This window comes from Euleptes europaea, chromosome 6 (assembly GCF_029931775.1).
Source record: "Euleptes europaea isolate rEulEur1 chromosome 6, rEulEur1.hap1, whole genome shotgun sequence".
NCBI classification, from domain to species: domain Eukaryota; kingdom Metazoa; phylum Chordata; class Lepidosauria; order Squamata; family Sphaerodactylidae; genus Euleptes; species Euleptes europaea.
In genome coordinates this window covers 107,523,967-107,545,244 of record NC_079317.1, presented here as the reverse complement: position 1 = coordinate 107,545,244, position 21,278 = coordinate 107,523,967, and the positions used below count along the sequence as shown (strand labels likewise).

The 21,278-nt window shown below is 44.5% G+C and overlaps 1 protein-coding gene across 1 annotated transcript; it reads left to right on the top strand.

Moving 5' to 3' along the window:
- Positions 1-564: 564 nt before the first annotated feature.
- On the top strand, positions 565-20,946 carry ANKZF1 (ankyrin repeat and zinc finger peptidyl tRNA hydrolase 1). The gene is made up of 16 exons (XM_056851609.1): positions 565-679; positions 3,953-4,050; positions 4,635-4,737; positions 5,182-5,384; positions 6,220-6,335; positions 6,697-6,844; positions 8,275-8,497; positions 8,921-9,037; positions 11,689-11,844; positions 15,125-15,131; positions 15,556-15,644; positions 16,061-16,316; positions 16,979-17,090; positions 17,912-18,079; positions 20,669-20,739; positions 20,819-20,946. The coding sequence occupies exons 1-16, from the start codon at positions 565-567 to the stop codon at positions 20,937-20,939; spliced, it is 2,103 nt and encodes a 700-aa protein (XP_056707587.1). The 3' UTR covers positions 20,940-20,946.
- Positions 20,947-21,278: the final 332 nt, after the last annotated feature.

The window sequence follows — 21,278 nt, the reverse complement described above, 5'->3', positions numbered from 1 at the left end:
AACTAACATTTCTGGCAGGGTATGAACTTTAGTGAGTCACTACTCAATTCTCTTGCTCTTTTTTACTCCAGGCCCTCAGACCGCCTCATGGAGCTGCTATTGGCTTTGTTGTGAAACTTACATGTTGCCACTTAAGTAAGGTGACTTTTTTTTTTTACAACAGAACCAGTAGTGACTCCATGGGGCAATTTGTGATTGTGAAAGCAGTGTTGGGGAAGAAGCTAAAGCCATTTTCCCCTGCATGCTGTGATCACAAATGGGAAAAGGATGGTGTGTGTTTGGGAGGCACAAAACTCCCATCGCACATGTGATACAAAGTTCTTCTGTTGTTTCCCAGCAAACACAAGGAGTTTGTAATGTGTAGATGGGGCCTCACATTGGTCCCTGCAAACAGAAATTCAGCTAGTGAATCTTCCCATTACTGTGGAGGGGTGGGTCTTAGTATTGCCTTTGGTCTTGAAGAACTCATTGAATCTAAATGTGCTACAGCTATGGCTGTTGCTGCTCTGGGAATTCTGCTCCCTCAAGTCTTGCTGATTCCTGGTTTTTTCTCCTTCTCAGATCATGCAGCCAGCTGAGACGTGGTCTGTGTTTGAAGCTGCCCAGAATGCAACTTTAATGGATGGACTTTGCCTTGTCACTGAGTCATCAAAGGATATGACCCCTGTGGCAGTTTTCGGTACTTATTTCTAAAGGGCATAAAGTTGGGAAAGGATGTGGGACAAGGGTTGCCAGATTCCAGAAGCTCATTACTTTTGAGTTTTCAAGTTCAAAAGAAGACAGATTATTTTATTTATTTATATTATAGTCTGACTTTCTGATTAATAGTAGGGACATCATTATTAGCATCAGTTACGGCAGATATGATAGCTGATAATATTGGCAATCATTTATGTAAATATAATGTAAAAGATTTTGATAAATATTTACATTGGTTTAAAAATTTACAAATAATCTCTTACATAGAGATCCCAGAGGACATTAAAAAGGTATTGCCCCTCTTTAAGTATCTTCAAATAAAAAAATATTTAGTACAATTAATTAAGAAGGGTAAATTGATACCCAAAACTCTTAATGAATATGAACAATTATTAAGATCAGATAAAGTTTCTGTAATTAAGGTATACGGAATATTAATACAGAAGAACAGGACAATTATTCCCCCTTTTCAAGAGAAATGGAATAAAAAATTAGGTTATGAGTTGGATAAAAAAAATGGAACTTTATACTCACAAAAGGTCTAAATTTTACAATAAATCTTGCATTCAGAGAAAATTTGTTTAAGTTGACACATATGTGGCATCTTTCCCCAAGCAGAGTTCAAAAAATGTGTAAATTGGACAAAGGTTCTAGTAAATGTTGGTATTGTGATTCAGCTGGCGCAGATTTTCTACATATGTGGTGGAGCTGCAGTAAAGCCCAAACATACTAGATCAGTGATGGCGAACCTTTTAGAGACCAAGTGCCCAAACTGCAACCCAAAACCCACTTATTTATCGCCAAGTGCCAACACGGCAATTTAACCTGAATACTGAGGTTTTCGTTTAGAAAAAACAACACATACATTAACATCTTTTGCCTTAAAAGAAAAACACAATAACAGAGCTTTCAATGATACAAACAACTTTTTATTGAAAGGTAAAAGTTTGCATTTGGCATGCTTTTGAACAATTAGTGTTTGTTCAAAGCCCCTAAGCTGTGCGGCGGGGAGTCCAGGGAAGGCGGACGCGACGGCTGCTCAACTTGCCCGCACGTGCCCACAGAGAGGGCTCGGCGTGCCAAATCCAGCACGCATGCCATAGGTTCACCAACACGATACTAGATGAAAGTGATTGATTCCAGTAAGACCGGAAACAATTGTATTAAATTATTTCCCAGATAAACCAAAGGATATTCGAGTCATGTTTTTCCATATATTAACAGTGGCTACAGCAAATCTTCCGAGATATTGGAAAAGCAATAAATTCCCTGATTTAAATAATTGGCTTGATAAGGTTAAAGAAACCTATGGTTTAATTAAGTTGACATATTATAAAAATGACAAAGATACGGAAGAACTGGACACTCGCTGGAATGTAACAATCTCAAGGATGGAAAAAACGCTCCAGTGCGTAAATCGAAGAGAGAGGGTGATGTAATTATCATTGGATGTTAGATAATTAGATAGCGTATCATTTGGCTCACTGGTATAGATATTTTAGTTCTATTGCAGCATGGTTTTAGTTTATTTTCAAGAATTTGTAGTATGTGTGTTTTAGTAATGTTTTTTGGTTTTCTTTTATTATATTCTCATTTTCTTTTAATAAAAGAATTTAAAAATATATATATTATAGTCTGACTTTCTCATTGGGACTCAAGGCAGATTACACAGAGTGAGTCAACAAAATCAACAGGATGGGGCATTCAATAACAAATGAAATAGGATTTGGGTTGTAGAACCAACCTGAAATTTAACAAACAGAACTGAAGCAAAGCATAAGTGTTAACATGACACATTAAATGAAGCAAAATTACATAGTAGGAGCCAACCAACAGCAAACTCTACACAGCAATATGGACCACATACGGTACCCTAATAATTTATCCAAGTAACTTTGTGGATCATTTTGTACAGTTCTACCCTGTTATCTGCATTGAAAACCCCTCTTGAATAATTCAGTTTTGCATAGTTTGGGGAAAGCCAGAAGAGGGGGAGCCTTCCTGACCTCCTTAGGCAGACCATTCCACAAGGTGGGGGCTCAATAGAGGAGACACATGTATGGCCAGTTGTTGATTTTGCTCATTTGCAGGTTGGCACCTGCAGATGACCCTGCTCAGACAAGGGAAGCTGACATGGTGAAGTATAGGGGGAGAGGCAGTCCCACAGATATGAAGATTCAAGGCCATGGAGGGCTTTGTATGTGATAGCCAATACTTAAAATTGAGCCTGGTAATTGATGGGCAGCCAGTGTAGACTGTAGAATGGGAGTAATAGGCATGCTCCATCTAGCTCCTGATAATAACTGAGCCACAGCATTTTGCACCATTCTGGAGTTTCCAAATTGATTTTGAGGAAAGATCAATGTACAGTGCATTACAGTAGTCTAGGGTTGATGTCACTGTGGCATGGATCCAGGTGGTCAGATCAGCCATATCAAGGTAAGGGGTCATTTTTCAGGCTAGGCTGAGTTGGAAGAAAGCCTTTTTGTTACTGCATTAACTAGATTCTCAGACAATGTTGGGTCCAGTGTAACCCCAAGGCTCTTAACTGAGTCAGCAAGGGTCAGCTGAACCCCATCAAAAGTGGGCATCATAATATCCTTCAAGACCTCTGCCTTCCTATCCAGCATTAGTTTTATCTTTCCAGGATTTAGTTCAATCTGTTCACTCCTAGCCATTTCACCACAGCAGCCAGGCAGCAATTTAGGACCTCTAGCTATGCATAGAACCCTTATCACCAGGAGATTTGGATAGGTATAGATGTATATCATCTGCATATTGATAACAGCCAACCCCCAAAGTACAAAAGATTTCAGAAGGCATTTTCTATGCACTTGGAAGCATGTCTTAGTCATCAGGGCTAGAAACTTGCTTTCCAAAAAGAGAAAAAAGGATGCGTTTAGGAAGCTAACTGCACTTAATGCTGTATTCTATGGGTTTTATTTTACTTTGTGTGTTTTGATAGTTCCCTTCCTCCAAGGAGCTCATTGTGGTGTATGTGGTTCTCCTGTCCTCTATTTTATCCTCACAACAACTATGTGGCATATATACAGGCCTGATTATATATATATAGATTATCCAGTTGTTTGTATCATAACAAATACTTGTTTGTATAATACATAATGCATACATTATTCTTGTTTGTATCGTGGCTTTTGTATTTCCCAAGTTCCCCTAAATCTGCAGCCCTTGTATATTATTTGATATTCAGTACTAAATGACGTTTCCCTCTTTTCAATCGTGTTTGCTGCAGTGACTAATGGACCAGATCGATCTTATGGTGTCTTGGAGGTGTCAGGCCGGATGTATTGCTCTGCCTGCCTGAAAGCCTTTGACAGTCGAGAGGAACAGGTAGGCAGAAGGTGAACAGGGACTTATCCTCAAGGCTGTTTTCTGTGGGAATAGGTCAAATGGCTTGTTTATATATGTTGCCAGAAGATCTATCATGGTCTGTTGCCCTCAAATGGAACACAAGGATTGCATGACCCAAGAATCCCTGCAAAGATGAGGCACTGTATGATAGGAAACTTTGCTTCCATATTCAAAGTAAAGAGAGCAGTTGTGTCAGTTGCCTTTTTAAAATCCATCTCCTCCTCCAAGAGCTCAGGGTAGCATACATTGTTCTCTCCCCTCCTCCCTTTCACTTGCACAAGAATCCAGTGAGCTTCCTGGCAAAGGGAGGATTTGAATTTGGGTTTCCCCTGCTCCCAGAATACTACAGGACACTGGCTTTTCTGGTGGGATGGAATGTTAATATTGGCTGACAGGATGCTTTTCTGTATCATGCCCCAAGCTCCAGGCACTCCATGCTCAATGCAGTGAAAGGGCCGTTGCCTGTCCCTTGTAGATGGCAATCAAGTTATGCTAAACACTGAACCTGTCATTGTAGCTGCTCTCAATGGGCCCTTGTTCTGTACCTCCCCTTTCCTGCTTAGACCGAGCATTATCGCCTTGACTGGCATCGCTTCAACCTGAAGCAGCGACTGCTGGGCCGCTGGATGCTCACTGCGGAAGAATTTGAGGCAAAGACTCAAGCAGGTGAGACAGAGTGCATGCTGAGGCTGCTGAGGCTGCTATGGCTGGTGGTCCTATTCTGTTCTGGCTCAGACAAAAGGTTCCGTGCATCCAGCTTCAGAGAGCTTCCTAAGCAGGCAAGTGAGGGCGGCTAACTAGACCCCTTTATTTCACAGCAGAGGGTCATTATAAGATACAGCAGTGTAGCAGTACCCTGGACCTTTTCAGTATGCTTTTACCAGCCAGGTATATCTCCAGAGAAGTTCAGTCTTCCTGATCCAAATGTGCACTTCTAATTTGCTGTGCTCTTGATCTGCCTTACATGGAGGATTTTCTAGCTTTATAGAACTGGACTTTCCTTCCTTTGCAGGAGCTGGTTCTGTTCCTTGAGGCTTTATGGGTGGGAAGTAAGGTTCCAGAGTATCATTCTGCAGCTGTGTGATTATCTGCTGCTTTCTTGATACACAGGTGATGTCTCCAGCATCTCCGGTTCTGATTCCAGTGATCCTGACTCAGGTAGTGAGTCTGACCCCTTGTCTTATTGGGACAGTGAAGGCAGAAGGAGCAGCTGTCCAAGCACCTCACTGTATCCACGTTCTCAGAGGGTCCTGTTCAGAAATTCTGAAGGCCAGCTCATCTCAGTCTATCGTTGTGTATTGAACACTATGAAGGCATGTCAGCCCGCTGGGCCTCCTTCCTGACTTCTTGGCTTAGTACCCAGCTGCCTATCACCAAACAATAGAAGTGGCTTTCCAGTTGTCTGACAAGAAACCAGTAGAGGGCAACATCATGGCCAGGTTTTAGAGGAAGTGTTCCAGAGTCTGCCACTGCATCTAATCCACCCACATATCATGTATTCCTTTAACTTTCAGACCTTTCTCTCTGGCATCCTTACCTCAGTGTCAGAATCTCAGTGAATTAGGGTTGCTGCCAAACCCTGGGCTGACTCCTAATGACACCAGTTGGTGCTTAACATACTGGATTGTCTCTCAAGCCCCACATAGTTGTCTTAGTCACCTGGATTCATCTTTTCCCTGCCCATCCATCTGCAGTGTGGCACCAGCCCATCTGGCTGTCTCAGCACGGTTTCTTCCTCTGTGTCTACTATTTTCTAGAAGAAAGCCCAGAGTTTCAGCAGGATGAATATGTATGTGTGTGTATATACCCCTAAAAACAATATGCATAGTGAAGAAATTAAAAATAAAGTGGGCCTTGTCCACAGGATTATGAGCTAAAATAAATGGCAATTTCCCAACGTCCAAAATTTGCTTGTAGGGGCAGCCCTTTGGGGTGCTTGCAATTGCTGAACTGCATTGTTGTCTCCATGTCTCTTGTTCTGGGACCTGCAGAATTTGCCCAATATCTGAGTTACCCTGCACAGGTCCAGATTAATAATAAAATCCTCCCCCATCCTGTCCCCACTTCCTGCGTTCTGGCCATGCTGAGAGTGCTTCCATCACTCCATCCATGACACTTCACTGACTAAAGAGGGCTTGTTATCTCTAGGACAATGTGGAAGAACCTGGCGAACTGGTGGCTTCCCTTCAGAGGCAGAGCCCAGACACCTCCTGGGTTATCCTGATGGCTGGTGGGGGACACTTTGCTGGAGCTGTCTTTAAGGGGTAAGAACTTATGGGTAGAGTGACTGGCTTTCACTTGGGGCCCCTTCAAGCTGGGATGAAAGGGTCTTATTGGAGCCGCAGAAGCTGCCTATAAGTGTAGGCCTGAAAAGGGATGACCCTTCGCATGATTCCAGGCCGGCATTGATATCCATCTCATGGTCTCACACCTACTTCATATAGAATAGAGGACTAGGGAGATGGGTGTGGATTGCTTGGCTATTTCTCAGCCCCACTCTATAAGCTGCTCCCATTTACCTTGTAGATGGGACCCACGTGCACTTTCGTTATGCACAGTTTGCACTGGAATTATGAACCTGGGTGTTAGCCTTTTGCCATAGATGTGCCTTTGCTTTCTTCCCAGGAATGAAGTGCTGGTGCACAAGACTTTCCACAGGTACACAGTGCGAGCCCGCCGAGGTACAGCCCAAGGGGTGCGGGATGCTCAGGGATCTATGCCGAAATCTGCTGGGGCCTCCCTACGGCGCTACAATGAGGCTGCCTTGCTTAAGGTGAGCGCAGACACTAAAGCAACCACGGCTCAGCCCCCACAGTGGAAGGAGCTTGGCTGTTCTGTTCTGGTGACAACTCAACTTGGACTTTTGCAGAAGTTGAATTACAGCAGTAATTTCTGCTTTCCTCTTATTTAATTAATATTGAAGACATATAAATATAGGTGTAGAAAGACAGAAAAGTTAGATCTCTTCAGTCCTTGCGTGGACTGAGGGTTCTCAGAGATCTCTCTAGTCTTTGCATAGACTAGAGGTTCTCAGAGATTTCTGCAATACATGGAGGGTCTTAGAGATTTCCCCAGTCTTTGCATAGACTGGGGGCTCTCAGATCTCTCCAGTCCTTATGGACTGGAGGGTTTCACAGATAGTATGATTTGGTAATGTATGTCTACTTACTTATATGCTATTCCAAATATTAGAATCAAGATACTAAACTAAATCAGATTTCTATAACACTTTTATTTTCTAAATGAAATATTTTTACTGTTTCATATTAAGGTTTGAAACTTTTAACTAAGAGATTGCTTGTAACATAAAATATGTTTATGACTTTTAATGTCTCAACTTTTGTAACATTATAAAGACTGTGTATACATCTACATACATACATATTCTGTATTAAACATACAGAATATGTATGTATGTAGATGTATACACAGACTTTATATACATACACGTACATACATATTCTGTTTGAAGCTATACAATAAAAAGAACTTGCGTAAGTTAAATTAAGGTGTTTACTGCTTATTAGGTGATTAACTGAATAAGATACCACTTCTTAAGGAGGGTGTCGATTCTAAGAGCATAATCACTGAAAGGCACTGACCTGCTTCACACATATAGCTTTAAGAAAGGAATGCTCTCAGTGGCTGTTGCTAGGCAACCACAACAGTATTGCCCACCATGCAGCTGTGCCTAGCCTGGCAGCCGGCACCATCCAACTAAACTGGAAGAACCAAGCAGAATTATCCCAGGGAGAAGCTGTTCGGGGAACAAAGGAGGGAAAGCTGAAGATGGGGGCAGATAGGTAGGTTGGCTGGTGGGTGGGAAAGGGAGAAGGTATGGGGACTTCCAGGGAAGGAAAGGAGAAACAATAGGGGAGGGGGAAACCTCCCACAAGTCCTTGCAGGTCCCCTGCTTGTAGGCTCCTATTGGTGTAGAATTTGTTTTTTTCTGCAGGATTCACTGCTCAGCACACGAGACTGTTTGAAAGCATTGGAATTTTTATACTCTCTTACCTGGATGAGAATCAGGATTGACCGGGAAGGAGAGCATTAAGGGGTTTCATGGAACAGTTGACCTCCTGGTGGCTGATTTTGCATTTGGATGACTGTCGCTTTTGTGGCAGTGCCCAAATGCTACACTGCCATGCTTGCAAATGGTAGTCTTGTGCACACAAAAGTATTACTGAATTTGTGCTTTCACAGGATATTCAGGAACTGTTGGCCAGCTGGGTGGGGCACTTACAAGATGCAGAGCGCATCTTCCTTCGTGGACCTCGCACCAACCGAGCCCGCTTCTTTGGCAGTAGAAACAGCCCTCTTCAGCAAAATGATCCCCGGATCCGAGGCATTCCTTTCAGCACCCGGAGGGCTACCTTCCATGAGGTGCAGCGGGTGCATAGAACTCTGAGCGGTCTGCAAGTGTATGGTAAGCATGGTTTTTGACAGTATTGATAGTCTGGACTTCTCCTTCACAGCTCTTGTGTTTCTGTTGCTGGCTTTTAGCAGTCAATGATACTTCCTTTCACCCATAATGCAGTAGTCCTGTCTTGCTGGTCCTGTGCCTTAAGAGCCACAGATGGATCATTCCCCAAAATTCTCTGCATAGTACTTGAAACTGATTTGAAGGTTTCATATGCAGTTTGTTGAATCTCACCATACTTTGATCAACCCTGTCTCTGCGCACTTTACTGTGGCTGCTTCCCCATGCCTCTTAAAATTATACCATTGTGAAATGTGCCATTGCACTTCTGCTGGGGAGAGCATGCCTGTTTTAACCCAAAATTTACTCTTGTAATCTGGAACCAAGAGGTTTTCCAGCAGTGAAATGACAGTTCTGGGTCTTCAACAGGAAAGGGCACAGCGGTGGCAGATCTGATTGGCTCTCCACGCAGAACCTGGAGAAAAATAGCTGATCAGTCTGAAGCATCTCTGCAGCATCATGGTGAGTTGGGAGGGGCGTTGCCCTGTAGCTAAAGGAATCTACAATGTAAGTACTCTGCCTTCTGTGACCTTCTGGCTGTGCCTGGTCCAATACAGATGCCTTCTGCATCCTTTTGTCCTCTTGAGCTCTAGGGTGGCCCAAGACCACCATATGCTGCTGAGAGCAGCAAATCATGGGGTGCATTCCATGAAAGAAGGTTGTGAGCAGGAAGGGGGCTCAAGCCAGTGTGAAGGCTGCTATCTCAGGTGAGAGGCACACGGGGCTGCCCGAGTCCTGTCAGAAGGTGGGAAGATTGAAGCTGGTCAGTGCGTTTCAGTGCCTCTGCTCTTAGAATTGACCCCTTCCTGAGAAGTGGTATGTTATCTTCTTCAGTTAGACACCTAATAAGCAGAAGGGTGCAGAAGGCATCAACTGCTTTCTTACCGGAGTAAGCTTTTTATTGAATAGCTTCAAAAATAGTAAAATATGTATGTACAGCATTAACATAATATAGTATGTATGCATGTAGATGGTTACAAAGTCTTTAAAATGTTATAAAGTTCAGACATTATGCGTCTTAAACATGTTCATGTATGCAAGCAATCTTAAACAATTTCTATACCTCTGTATGAGAGTTTTAAACCTTAACTCAGTAATAATTTCATTCAGAAAATATGACACGTTACAGAAATCTTGTGAAAATGATTAGTTCAATGAATAAGATCTGATTTAGTTAAAAGCATCTTAATTTAAAGTATCTAGAATATCATAAGTAGGCATACTTTACCCAATCATGTCATCTGTGAACCTCCCCAGTCAATGTTTAGGATGGGTAAACCTCTAAGACTCTCCATTTGTTGTTGGAGTCTCTGAGAATCTCTAGTATATGTAAAGGCTAGAGAAATCTCTGAAAACTCAGTCTATGTCAGGACTGAGTCCCTGAGCCTGTAGAGCATATTTTCAGTCCATGCCAGGACCAGGTTCATGAGACTATAGAGAAATCTGAGTGTTCTCAGCCCATGAGAGGACTGAGTCTGAGTCCCTCCATTTGTTTGACAGGCCTCTGATCTGTGCAAAGATCAGAGAGATCTGTGTGTTCATGCAAGAACTAGAAAGCTCCATGAACCTTTAATCCATGCAAAGATTAAAGAGTTCTGTGTGAGACCTTAATCTAAGGGAAGTCCAAGAACTTCCATGTCTATAAGGTCTGGAGTGTCCATGTAAGGGTGCCAGATAGGCTCTCCGCCGGCCCCGGAAAGAAACAAGATGGTTCCCCCACGGACAAAATGGGATCCTTTCGCACTCCGTCCCTCTCCGTTTGCACCTGGTCTCCTGCCCAAGATCTGCAGCTCAATGGAGACCCACCCCGGTAATGGCTGATCTGATACCAGGTCCCGCAAAACAATACTGGGAGCCCAGGAAGATCAGCCACTTAACGCACGCATTTTATTCTGAATACTTTTTGCTCAAGTCGTTACCGGTAGTTTGCTTCGGTATTGTGCCTTTGTTTCCAATAATCCAATCAACCCCACTGTATCCACCCTATATATGTCTCTGTATTCCCCATACCTGTATGCTAGCCTTAAGTCTTTGACCTGCTAAAATCGCTGTGCTTTTGAAATAAACTTCTAACTCGCTGCTTTGTCTGGAGGAAAGTTATTGCCTGGAACGCATTGACTTGCTGAGGCCTGACAAAGGGCTAGGTAGATCTTAGTGAAAACTTCCTAATCCAATCTAGAATTAAGGAGATCTCAGTGTCTCCATACAAGGGATGGAGAGATCTATAAGAAGTGAGCTAGGGAGCTCTTAGAAACTCCAACTTTACGCAAAGACTTGGAAGGATCTAAGCTCCTTCAGTCCATGAGGACTGTAAAGCTCTAAGAGCCTCAATCAACACAAGGATCAAGGTCTAAGAGCCTACATCCCACGCAAGGGATGGAGAGATCCATTTAGGCCAGATGGTACTAACCTGTTAGGAACTCTCTCTTTAGGCTAGAAGAGCCCTTCTTTTATATGTTTTTGAGATCTGGTTTTCCTGATTTTTTATTTGATTGGATCTGCGAGATGTATTCTGAGTTTGTGCACAACTGTTGTATGAATCCAGTAAATTCCTTGGATTCCATATAAGGAGTTCCTCTTACTGGTCATATTCACATATGCTTTACAGTCAGTTTTGTTTACCTTTATAATGGATAAATATGCCAGCATTTTACATCTCTCAAAGAGTATGCTAACATGAATATATTTACTAATATTCTACTGCAATTCATTAATTTAAACTTAAAACCCAATTATAACATTATACAACACTGTTTGATAGTGTTTTCAATCAGTTACAGCTCTATACAGTCATTGTTAGTGACAGCTTGGATTCCGGAAACCTAGTTTCTAAAAGCGTAGGATTCCAGAAGATTCTGGATTCCAGAAGAGTCTCTTGGCCAGTATTCCAAAAGGAGTTACTTGGTCAGGCATGTATAGGCTTGCCTAGTTTCAAATGAAAGACGAGCCTCTAATGATGTTTTATTAACTCTAAAAAGGAAAATTCTACAAATCCATCTGTTCCATGTGTTTCGATAAGCTTCTATATTGCATTTATATCCTTGCCCATAACAAGGTGATGCCTCTGCCCTTGTCCCCAGTGGCTTTTATCTTGGGAGGTAAGAATGTGAGCTGAATTGTGGCTCTCTGTCTTCTAGCCTCCCCCTCAACGTCAGAAGAGGATGGGGAAGAAAGTCCGTTATCTCAGTTGGAGTCTGTGGAGGTCATTCTGAGTACACTGGACCTGCGTGAATTTGAAGTGGCACCAAAACGGCATCGGAAGAAGAGAAGGAAGAAACCAAAAGCCCTGACAGGTGGGTCTGTGAGGGTAATGAAGCTGTTCTAAGGTGCATATTCTTTCTAGGGGGACAGTTTCCTGGCTATTTGCCTGCCTTGAAGGATGCGAACCAGAGCACCACAGCTTCTGGCCTGTTTCAGCATCTGCTTCCTACCACGAGGTCCCAGGGTAAGGGATCACTGCTGGACTTTGGTCTCTTTGTTTCCAGCAAGTCAAAAATAAAACTGTAAAGTTCATTCAATTTCAGAACAATTTTTTGTATTAAAGCCAATATTTGCATCCTTTAATATCTAATGTGTATTTTTAAGTTGCACTACTGCATTACAAAATTCAAGTCCAGTAGCAACTTAGAGGCCAGTAACATTTTCCACGGTATAAGCTTTCACGACTTGTGAAAGCTTATGCCCTGGAAGACTTCGGTGGTCTCTAAGGTGCTACTGGACTCAAATTTTGTTCTGCTGTGGCTACCCACCTGAAACTAACTCCCGCATTAGCAGACAAGGCAACAATGTGCCTAAAAGAGTGCTTTCCTCAGTTAAGAAGCTTGTCCTGATCTATGAAAAGCACAGTAGTACTAGAATGGGAATAATAATGATAAAATGAAATTTGTGGTATGCTTGGGGGCAGAGGGTTAATTGTCACACAGTAGCAGGGAGGACATTATGAGGACAGTAGGGGGACCCATAAGGACTCACGGGGGAGGAGAGTAGGGGGACCCTTAAGGACCCATGGGGGAGGAGATCTCCCCTCACCCTTTTTATCCCTCTGTTCTGGCTCTGCTGCTCTTCCCACCGCACCCCACTCTGGCTGGCTCCCTCCGCCTACCTGTGCTTCCCCATCTTTACCAGCCTCTGTTCTCTCCCCCCCCCAGCCTGCTCAGCAGCTCACCTCCTTCAGCTGAAAAATGGAATAAATGAAAACTGAAATATCATTAGGTATTGTTGTGTGAACTCAATGCCTTTAAACTGTGTTGTATTTTCTGTCCCCTTTTTAAAAGATTTTCCTAAAAACCCCAGATTTGCACAGGCAGCTGTTCTAGGCCCCATTGTTCAGATTTTTTAAATCTATATGGTGAGGCCCACCCATGGCTATTAGGTAGATGTATGGTTCCCTGTTGCTACCAGACATTCATGCCCTCTTACAGTCTCTAAGCTCTAAGCCTTTAGTGGGCATTGCCTCTTCGTGCTGTTTTCTTTGAGAGCTAGAAACTTATTCTTTTGAAAGAGAGGCTGAGATTGTCTAGATCAGTGGCACTTGCTCTGCAGCTCCCAGGGAGCCACATTTGCAATTACCATCAACCAAAAGAGCCACATTTACTTCCATCTCTGGCATGATGCTCGCAACTCAGGCTCACAGGTTACCCATTTCTGTGGTAGAAGCTGTTTCAAGGTGGAAACTAGCTGCCAACCACTTTACTGAAACATGGGGCAGGTGCCACATTGGGAAGCAGTGCTCAGAAGAGCTGCAGGCGGCATGTCAAAGAGCTTCATGTAGTTCTTGACCCACGTAGTGAGTACCACCGGTCAAGAGTGTCATTAATGTCCTAGACCTAGATGTATCATTATTACTGTGTTTTCTTGAGCCATGCAAGACTGCATTCAGCATCTTGATGGCACGTTACTGGAGATCCGAGATCACCTGTGTAGAGTGATGGGAGAACCTTCTGAGCCCGCTCTGAAGCTGCAGCTCCGCTTTATTGTCGCCATGCTTAGTTGCACTGGGCTCTTAAGACTGAGGAGCAGAGCTGTTGTAGCAGTGCCAGCAGAGGCTGCTGCCCATAGGGACAGTGTAGTGCTTGGCCACAGCTTGGGGCCAGCTTATTTGAATGGCACTCTCTCTCCTACTACAAGGGCTAGCACCTGGTTGAGCCCTTTTCTTCAGTCTGACACAGTGTGGGCCTACCCTTTCTTTTTTGGTACCAGTCATTGTGATGAATGCCCTCCCCGAGGAGGTGCAGAGGACCCCTGAGCTGTCCATCTTCCATTTCAAGTGAGACTTTGGCAGCTGATATGTAAGTAGGATGTTATCCAAGATGCTTTCTCCCCATTTGCTTCTAGTTTTTAATTGCTCACGATCAGGATTTGGGGGGGGGGAGTAAGGAGCATTGAGCCATTGGGGTTGGTGGGCAGAGCAGCATATAAATCTCTTCACTTTTTTGTTTTAATTAAAAGAAGAGGAGCAATCTGTCCACCAACACTTGGCATGCAGCAGTAACAGCACTGCAATGATGCTGGTTGTGTGAGGAAAGGGCAGAAGTGGAGCCTCCCCTCCCCATCTTGTATCTCACAACATATCATGCCTGTTTCTGTAAAAAGGTAAAGGTCCCCTGTGCAAGCACCGGGTCATTACTGACCCATGGGGTGACGTCACATCCCAGCGTTTCCAAGGCAGACTTTGTTTGCGGGGTGGTTTGCCAGTGCCTTTCCCAGTCATCTTCGCTTTACCCCCAGCAAGCTGGGTACTCATTTTACCGACCTTGGAAGGATGGAAGGCTGAGTCTACCTTGAGCCGGCTACCTGAAACCAAATTCCGTCGGGATCGAACTCTGTTCATGAGCAGAGCTTGGACTGCAGTACTGCAGCTTGCCACTCTGCGCCACGGGGCTCTTCGCTTGTTACTGTAGGAAGAGGAAAATGGTGCCTTTCCTTGCTGGGAAACTCCCTTAGGCCATGGGTTCTCTGGAAAGTACCCTGGTAATCAGCGGCCACCACTCAGGACCTCCTGAGAACCTCTGGATTGATCAGCTGAGAAGGTAGTCTTCCAGCGCAGTACTGGAGCAATAACAAAATAACTTATAACCAACCTAGAAGCACCCATGCAGTCTAGCACATGGGGAAGAGATTAAGAGAAATATCCCAGAGAAATAGGTTGAAGCCAAAAATGTCTGTATGTAAAAGTTTATTGTAAAATAGAGGGGGGAGAAGGGAAAGGGTGCTTGGATTCAAAAGAGGGAGGGAAAAAAGGCAAAAAAATACAGGGAAAACACATGGCAACCACAGCACAGAGGTATTCAAATAAAAAGCAATACAGTTGAACGAAGTAAGCTATACACATTACCTCCTTGGAGCATGTGCAGAGTGCCTTGTGATAATAAGAAGTCGAAGGAATCCTTAACCCCAACCATCCTCCTGTGGACCCAGTTTCCGCTTAAGCTTGAAAACTGAAGACAAGGGAAAATCCCAAATGTCCAGATTTTTATGCTAAATAAAGCCTGACAAGGGTATTTGTATAGGATTGGAGAAATCCGCATCTCTGATGTAGTTTTACCGATCAGAGCAGTATCCCTCCTCCATCAGGCACCTGGTAATGGCTCTGAAGGTCCATGACAAATACCTGGTCTAGTCTGAGTGGGATGCCTTTTGTCCAAAAGGGATGAAGTCTGCCAGGATGGTCCTATGTGAGGTGGACCTGAATACCTTTGTTGTAATTAATCTAGGGTCCCAGATGCTCCATGTGGAACTCCTTAGAATCTTTTTTTAGGATTTCTGTCAGAATGCCATTGGTGCTTTTTGCACAATTAGGGAAGGGGGGTGGGGTTAAAGTGAGCCTGCCATTGTCTTTTGTTGCTTCTGAGTAGCCAAGGTCATACTGGGACAGATCTAAGATATAAAATGCTTGGCGGGGGTGGGGGGAATTATGATCAACCAATGGGGGAAAAGAATGTTTCCAGCATGGTGGTTTATTTCCCCCCCACATTTTTTCTCTCACCTGAATCAGAGCCTCGCAGTGATCCTTCAAGAGGTGCTGAAGAATCTGAGACCATGTCATTGAACAGAGAAGAGTCAACTGAAGCCCAGAAATGGCTGGAACCTCAGGGTGAGCCTGTGTGCTGAAGCATATACCATCTGAGATGCCCTTGCACCTTAAGCCCTATTCCACTAAAAAGGGGGGGCCTGTGGAGACATCACATTGGTCTCATTCTAGATGGAAGGCAGTCCTGCTGAAGGAACTGGCAGTCGGGATTGGCAAATTTAATCTCTTTCAGATAGCATGGGTCACAATCCTCTGGTTATGCAGCCCCTCCCTACAGTGCACATCCTGGTGATTCGCTTGTATTTCATGTCCACAGCATGACCTTGGTAGTAGGGAGGTTATGACTCTGGCTCCTGATGTCATGTGATCTTTTTGCCATGTGCTTTGCAGCTCAGTGGACCCTCAGTGGAAAGGCTGAAGCCATCCTTGTTCCTGGTTCGCAAGGTTAATGCATGATTCTTCCTCTCTCTCCCTGCCAGGAGCTTCCAGCACACCAGTGGAGGATCTCTTGTTCACAGCCTGCAAGACAGGAGACCTGAAAACACTGCAGCACCTTTTGGGGATGGCTGATGGGGCAGCCCGGGAGGGAGAAGAGTGTAGTAGCAACAACCTGTGCCATTTGCTCAATACATCCCTGGATGAGAGTGGCTGGACCCTTTTACATGTGGCGGCAGCAGCAGGGAGGAGTGCTTTGGTGCGCTTGCTGTTACAGGCTGGGGCTGACCCTGCTGTCAGGTAATGCCTAGGAGGGAGGGAAAGAGAGAGAGGTGGTGGTGCTCCAGAGCAGACAGGCCCAGGCCTTAAGAAGCAAACTTGCTTTCTGTATGTAAGACTTATGACGCCATATCATGGTTAGCATCACCATCACCGCCTGTTCAGTTGTTGAACCTGTAAGCTACCCTAATGAAAACACACCAGGTCAGTATTGTCTACTCACACTAGCAGTGGCTCTCCAGGGTCTCAGGTGGAGGTCTTTTACATCAACTACTATCTGATCCTTTTAACTGGTGGTGCCAGGGATTGAACCAGGGACTTTCTGCATGCCAAGCAGATGCTCTACCTCTGAGCCACAGCCCCTTCCTGCAACACAAAGTGCAGTGTGAGCCCAGGATTTTCAGACATACGAGGCATTGATTTGATTCAGGACCAGGGCACTTGAGATTTAGTTGCCGCATTTCCATGGAAATGTAGAAAGCTCTTGTGCATCCCTCCCCTCCCCAGAGCAAATTAGAACCTGATCATTGCACAGATTGGTCTTGGCTTCTTCCTTCCTCAATGGTGTTGTCCAGTTCTGGAAGCAAGGAAAGTGTCTGGATGGTGGTGTGCTGTGTGTAATTTTCCTTGGTGGAGACTGCAGATCCAGACCTGTGAAGCAGTCCTATGTATGTCCTACGCAGGGACAAGCAAGAACGGCCGCCATACTGTGTGTCTGCTGACAAGCAAACTCGTAATGAGTTCCGAAGATTCATGGGTGAACAACCTGAGAAGTATGATTACATCCAAGCCCAGGTGAGTGAAAAAGAGACTCCTGGGTGCAGATGTGAGGATTGGCAGGTGCTTGGGATGAGAAGCTGTTCTTCTAAATGGAGGACAGGTGCAGCTTGTGCAGTGTGGGCAGTTGGCTCAGGCTTGGAGCTGCCCTCCTCCTACTTTCCTGACCACCTGCTCTTCTTTTTATTTTGCTGACCTTTAGAGTTGTAAAACTGTGAAGAGAGCCCAGTAGGAGGCTAGAGGGAATTCATGCTTTCTTCCTTTCACTTCCTCCCCTTTGGGACTTGCCACCCACACTCTGTAGTACATCCACCCTCTGTTCATGGGGATTATGGGGTGGCTCCTACCCTTCTCCATCTGAACAAAGTTTGTTGATTAAAATATTTGTACCCCATCTTACCTTTTGGCTCAAGCTAGAAGCCTTCCTCCAAATTAAGTGATTCTTCCTCTGGAGGAAGAGCCACTTAAGTTGGAGGAAGGCTACTTGGAGGATAGTTGCTCTGGTGCCCCACACCCAACGCAAGAGGTATCCTTTGCTTCTCTTTGTCAGACTCTTGTTTGGTGGGCATTCTGAACAGAGAATGACTTTACACATAGAGTAGGATTTGCTACTCGGTTTTGAACATGCTATAAAGAGAGAATGTGCAGTTAGTGCTAGAAGGGAAGAAAATAATTAAGGATGAATTTGGATGGTGTGTAGGGACTATGTCCCCCAAGATGGTGGAAGGTGTGCCCAGAGCAAGGGGAAGACTGCAGTCCTTTCGAGGACTCCTTGCCTGGTGGCTGCCGCTGGGCCGTGGCCCTGTCTCTCTCGATGTACATCTGTAGTATGACTGCAGGTGCCTGCACCACTGACAGCTCAAATGGAAGCCAAGCAGGCAGAGCGCCACCGAGCACACAAGGCCCAACGGAAACAGCGTGAGAAAGAAGAACGAGAGTCACAGCAGCTGCTGAAACAAGAAGAGGATGAAAAAAGGCGCTTTGCCCTGTTGAATGACTGTGAAAAGGTGAGGACTTAACCATTGCATGTGGTTATTTTCTGATAAGGCTGGTTCAACAGGCTGGGTGCATGGGAGGTAGTGAGCTCCCCCCTCTGGCAGTCTTCAAACAGCGGCTACTAGACAAATACTTGTCAAGATTGCTCTAGGACAGAGGTTCCCAAACTGTGCTCCACGAAACATCTCCTAGTGCTCCATGAAGAAAAATACTACTGACATTCGGTTTACTATATAGGTGGTAGGTGAAAATTAGTGCTCCATGATGAATTTCTCTCCTGAAAAGTGCTCCATGACTCAAAAAGTTTGGAAACCTTTGCTTTAGGGTGATCCTGCATTGAACAGTGGTTTGGAATAGAATGGCCTGTATGACCCCTTCCAACTCTATGATTCTTCTCACTTTCAGAAGCCGCATCCATTAAAGCATACTAGTGAAAGTTTTCTACTGTAGCTTTCATGGTGGCTACTATGTAACACAAAGGCATCTTCTGTTGGTGTTGACTACAAAGAATTTCTGTCCTATATACTGTGTTTAGCTACTGGCCTGTAATGCTAAATTAGCTCAGCTCAGTTGGTTTTTATATGCCGACTTTCTCTACCACTTAAGGGAGACTCAAACCGGCTTACAATCATCTTCCCTTCCCCTCCCCACAACAGACACCCTGTGAGGTAGGTGGGGCTGAGAGAGCTCGAAGAGAGCGGTGACTAGCCCAAGGTCACCCAGCTGGCTTCGTGTGTAGGAATGGGGAAACAAATCCAGCTCACCATGCTGACTCTTTATGAAGTCTTCTAGTCTTAGCCTCTTATGTCAATTGGATCTCAAAACTTCCAATGTGTTCCTTGTCTGGTGACTGACAATCTCTTTGCTGCCTTCTGCCAGACATTATCATTGAGTTTTTTATCTGTCTAGACCTTTCTGAGTACACAAGTGCAAATATATACTTTTCCTTAAGAAGCTTAAAAAATAAGTTATATGAGGACCTAATATATCCTGCCCATGCTAGGATATACCCTGATCCCAAGAAGGCAAGTCTGCTTTCCTCACAGACCTATGCCTGTTACCGGAGAAAAAGGCCTGCCTATTTCTAGAGTTTTCCCTTGGCAACCAGAGCTATTTTAAGAAATGATTCAGAACATGAAGCTCAAGGCAGTTTGTTGTTCCTGCTCTAGAAAAATGAACACTCGTACTAGTCTGGTAATGTCACCAACCAAGCCCATACGCTAGTAACTAGAAGTGCCTTTCTTCATCTGACATTTAAATCGTTGTCCCTGCTAGCCTCAACTGACCCAGCCACACTGATCCATGTTGTCATAACCTGTAGAGCAGACCACACCAAGATACCTCAAAAGCTCCCACTAGCACAGAAGGTGACTGGTGCCTTATTACGGGGCACAAATCCTCAACACCAATTTTAAGGTAGCTCCACTGTTTACTTCCAGATTCATTTCAAGGAGCTGGCATTCACCTTTTAGAGCTGCTGGTAATCTAGGACTACAGGGTTCTCTCATCTATTAGCCATGTGCTAATTTCAGTCCTTGCCATTCCTCTTCCCCATCCCGTCCCTCTGCGCAGCTTGTTTGTTTCTGGGCTTTTTTTTATTGCTGCCCTGTACATGGAACAGCCTCTGAGAAATGGTCTGGAATGTACATTGCTGGCCTTCATACACCTTGGAACATTTTCTTTGAACAGGCTTATGTCAAAAGTTGTCACCATGCTGATTTTTTATGATCAACTGCTGCATCTGGGAACTCTGGTTCCATACTGTAGTGCTGTATCTTAGTGTTAATTGTTTTCGTGATTTTGCAGCAATGTCTGTAAGTCACTTGGGCTGAATAGGAAAGTAACCAATAAATATTTTTAAATAAAGATAATTGAGCAAGTAAAATGCTGCACAACAAACTAGTTCTAAAGTTTCTTTTGCCTGTTTACCTAAATGCTATGTATTTCTGCTTCTAGCAAGTTAACTTCTTTCTCACTTTAAACATTCTTCTTGATTATTCTAGAGTAAGCTGACATCCCCCAGCCTTGTACCTTTGCCCTATCAGCGCGACATTTTAGTAAAATGAGTTGTTCAACCCAGTCTTGTTTAGGTTCTGTTTTAAAAGTTGCAAGCAGTTTGCTAGTCTGAAAGAACAACGAAGAAGAAGAGTTGGTTTTTATATGCCGACTTTCTCTACCACTTAAGGGAGACTCAAACCGGCTTACAATCATCTTCCCTTCCCCTCCCCACAACAGACACCCTGTGAGGTAGGTGGGGCTGAGAGAGCTCAAAGAGAGCGGTGACTAGCCCGAGGTCACCCAGTTGGCTTCATGTGTAGGAGTGGGGAAACAAATCCAGATCACTAGAGTAGCCTCCACCGCTCATGTGGAGGAGTGGGGAATCAAACCCGGTTCTCCAGATCCGACTCCACCGCTCTTAACCGCTACACCATGCTGATAAACTGATCTGTAATCCCTTAGGCAGAGTCCTTTTACAGTTTGAACCTTGGCCAGGTCCTCCTAAATGAGGCTTGTTTTGTATAGGACTGCTTAGGGAGGGATATATTCCCCTCCCACGCTAAATTCTCAGCCCTCATTCTAATTTCATTGTTCATTCTTAGCGAGCTTTGATGGCGGAGAGGAGATTTGCTGCCCAGTTCAAAGACTCCACTGCAACTTTGACTAATATCAGGTACTGTAGCAGAGTGTTGTTTTGCTGACATCATCTGCCAATGTGACGACATGCTCATATTGTCTTTTGGTATCTGCAGACGCTGCTGGCTGTGTGGTGAGTCGCTGCTGGGCCGCATTCCTTTCCATTACCTGGACTTCTCCTTCTGCTCAACGCACTGTCTGCAGGCACATCGGCGAGGCAAGACTGGCCAGTCTTAGCTCAAGCCGAGGGAAAGAAGCATGCTGTCATGCCTTTATGGAGTAGCTGTTTCCATGTGTCCCTTCAGCTTAAGAAGCTGTCAAAGAAAGCAATCATCCCTCATCAGAGGTGCCTGTTCTTCCATGAGGGATCAAGTACTACTATGAGTCCTTACTGGGGAAGCAGCATATGCACCCTTTTCAGAGTGAAAAAGTACTATACGAAGGGAGAGTCACTTCCTCCTTTTAGCTCCAAATGGACTAAAACTGGGAGAATTTCCCTACAGATGTATGCACTGTGATCATTTCACTGAAAAGCGCAGTTGCTGGAAGAGTGGATCTGTTGCCATGTATTGACTT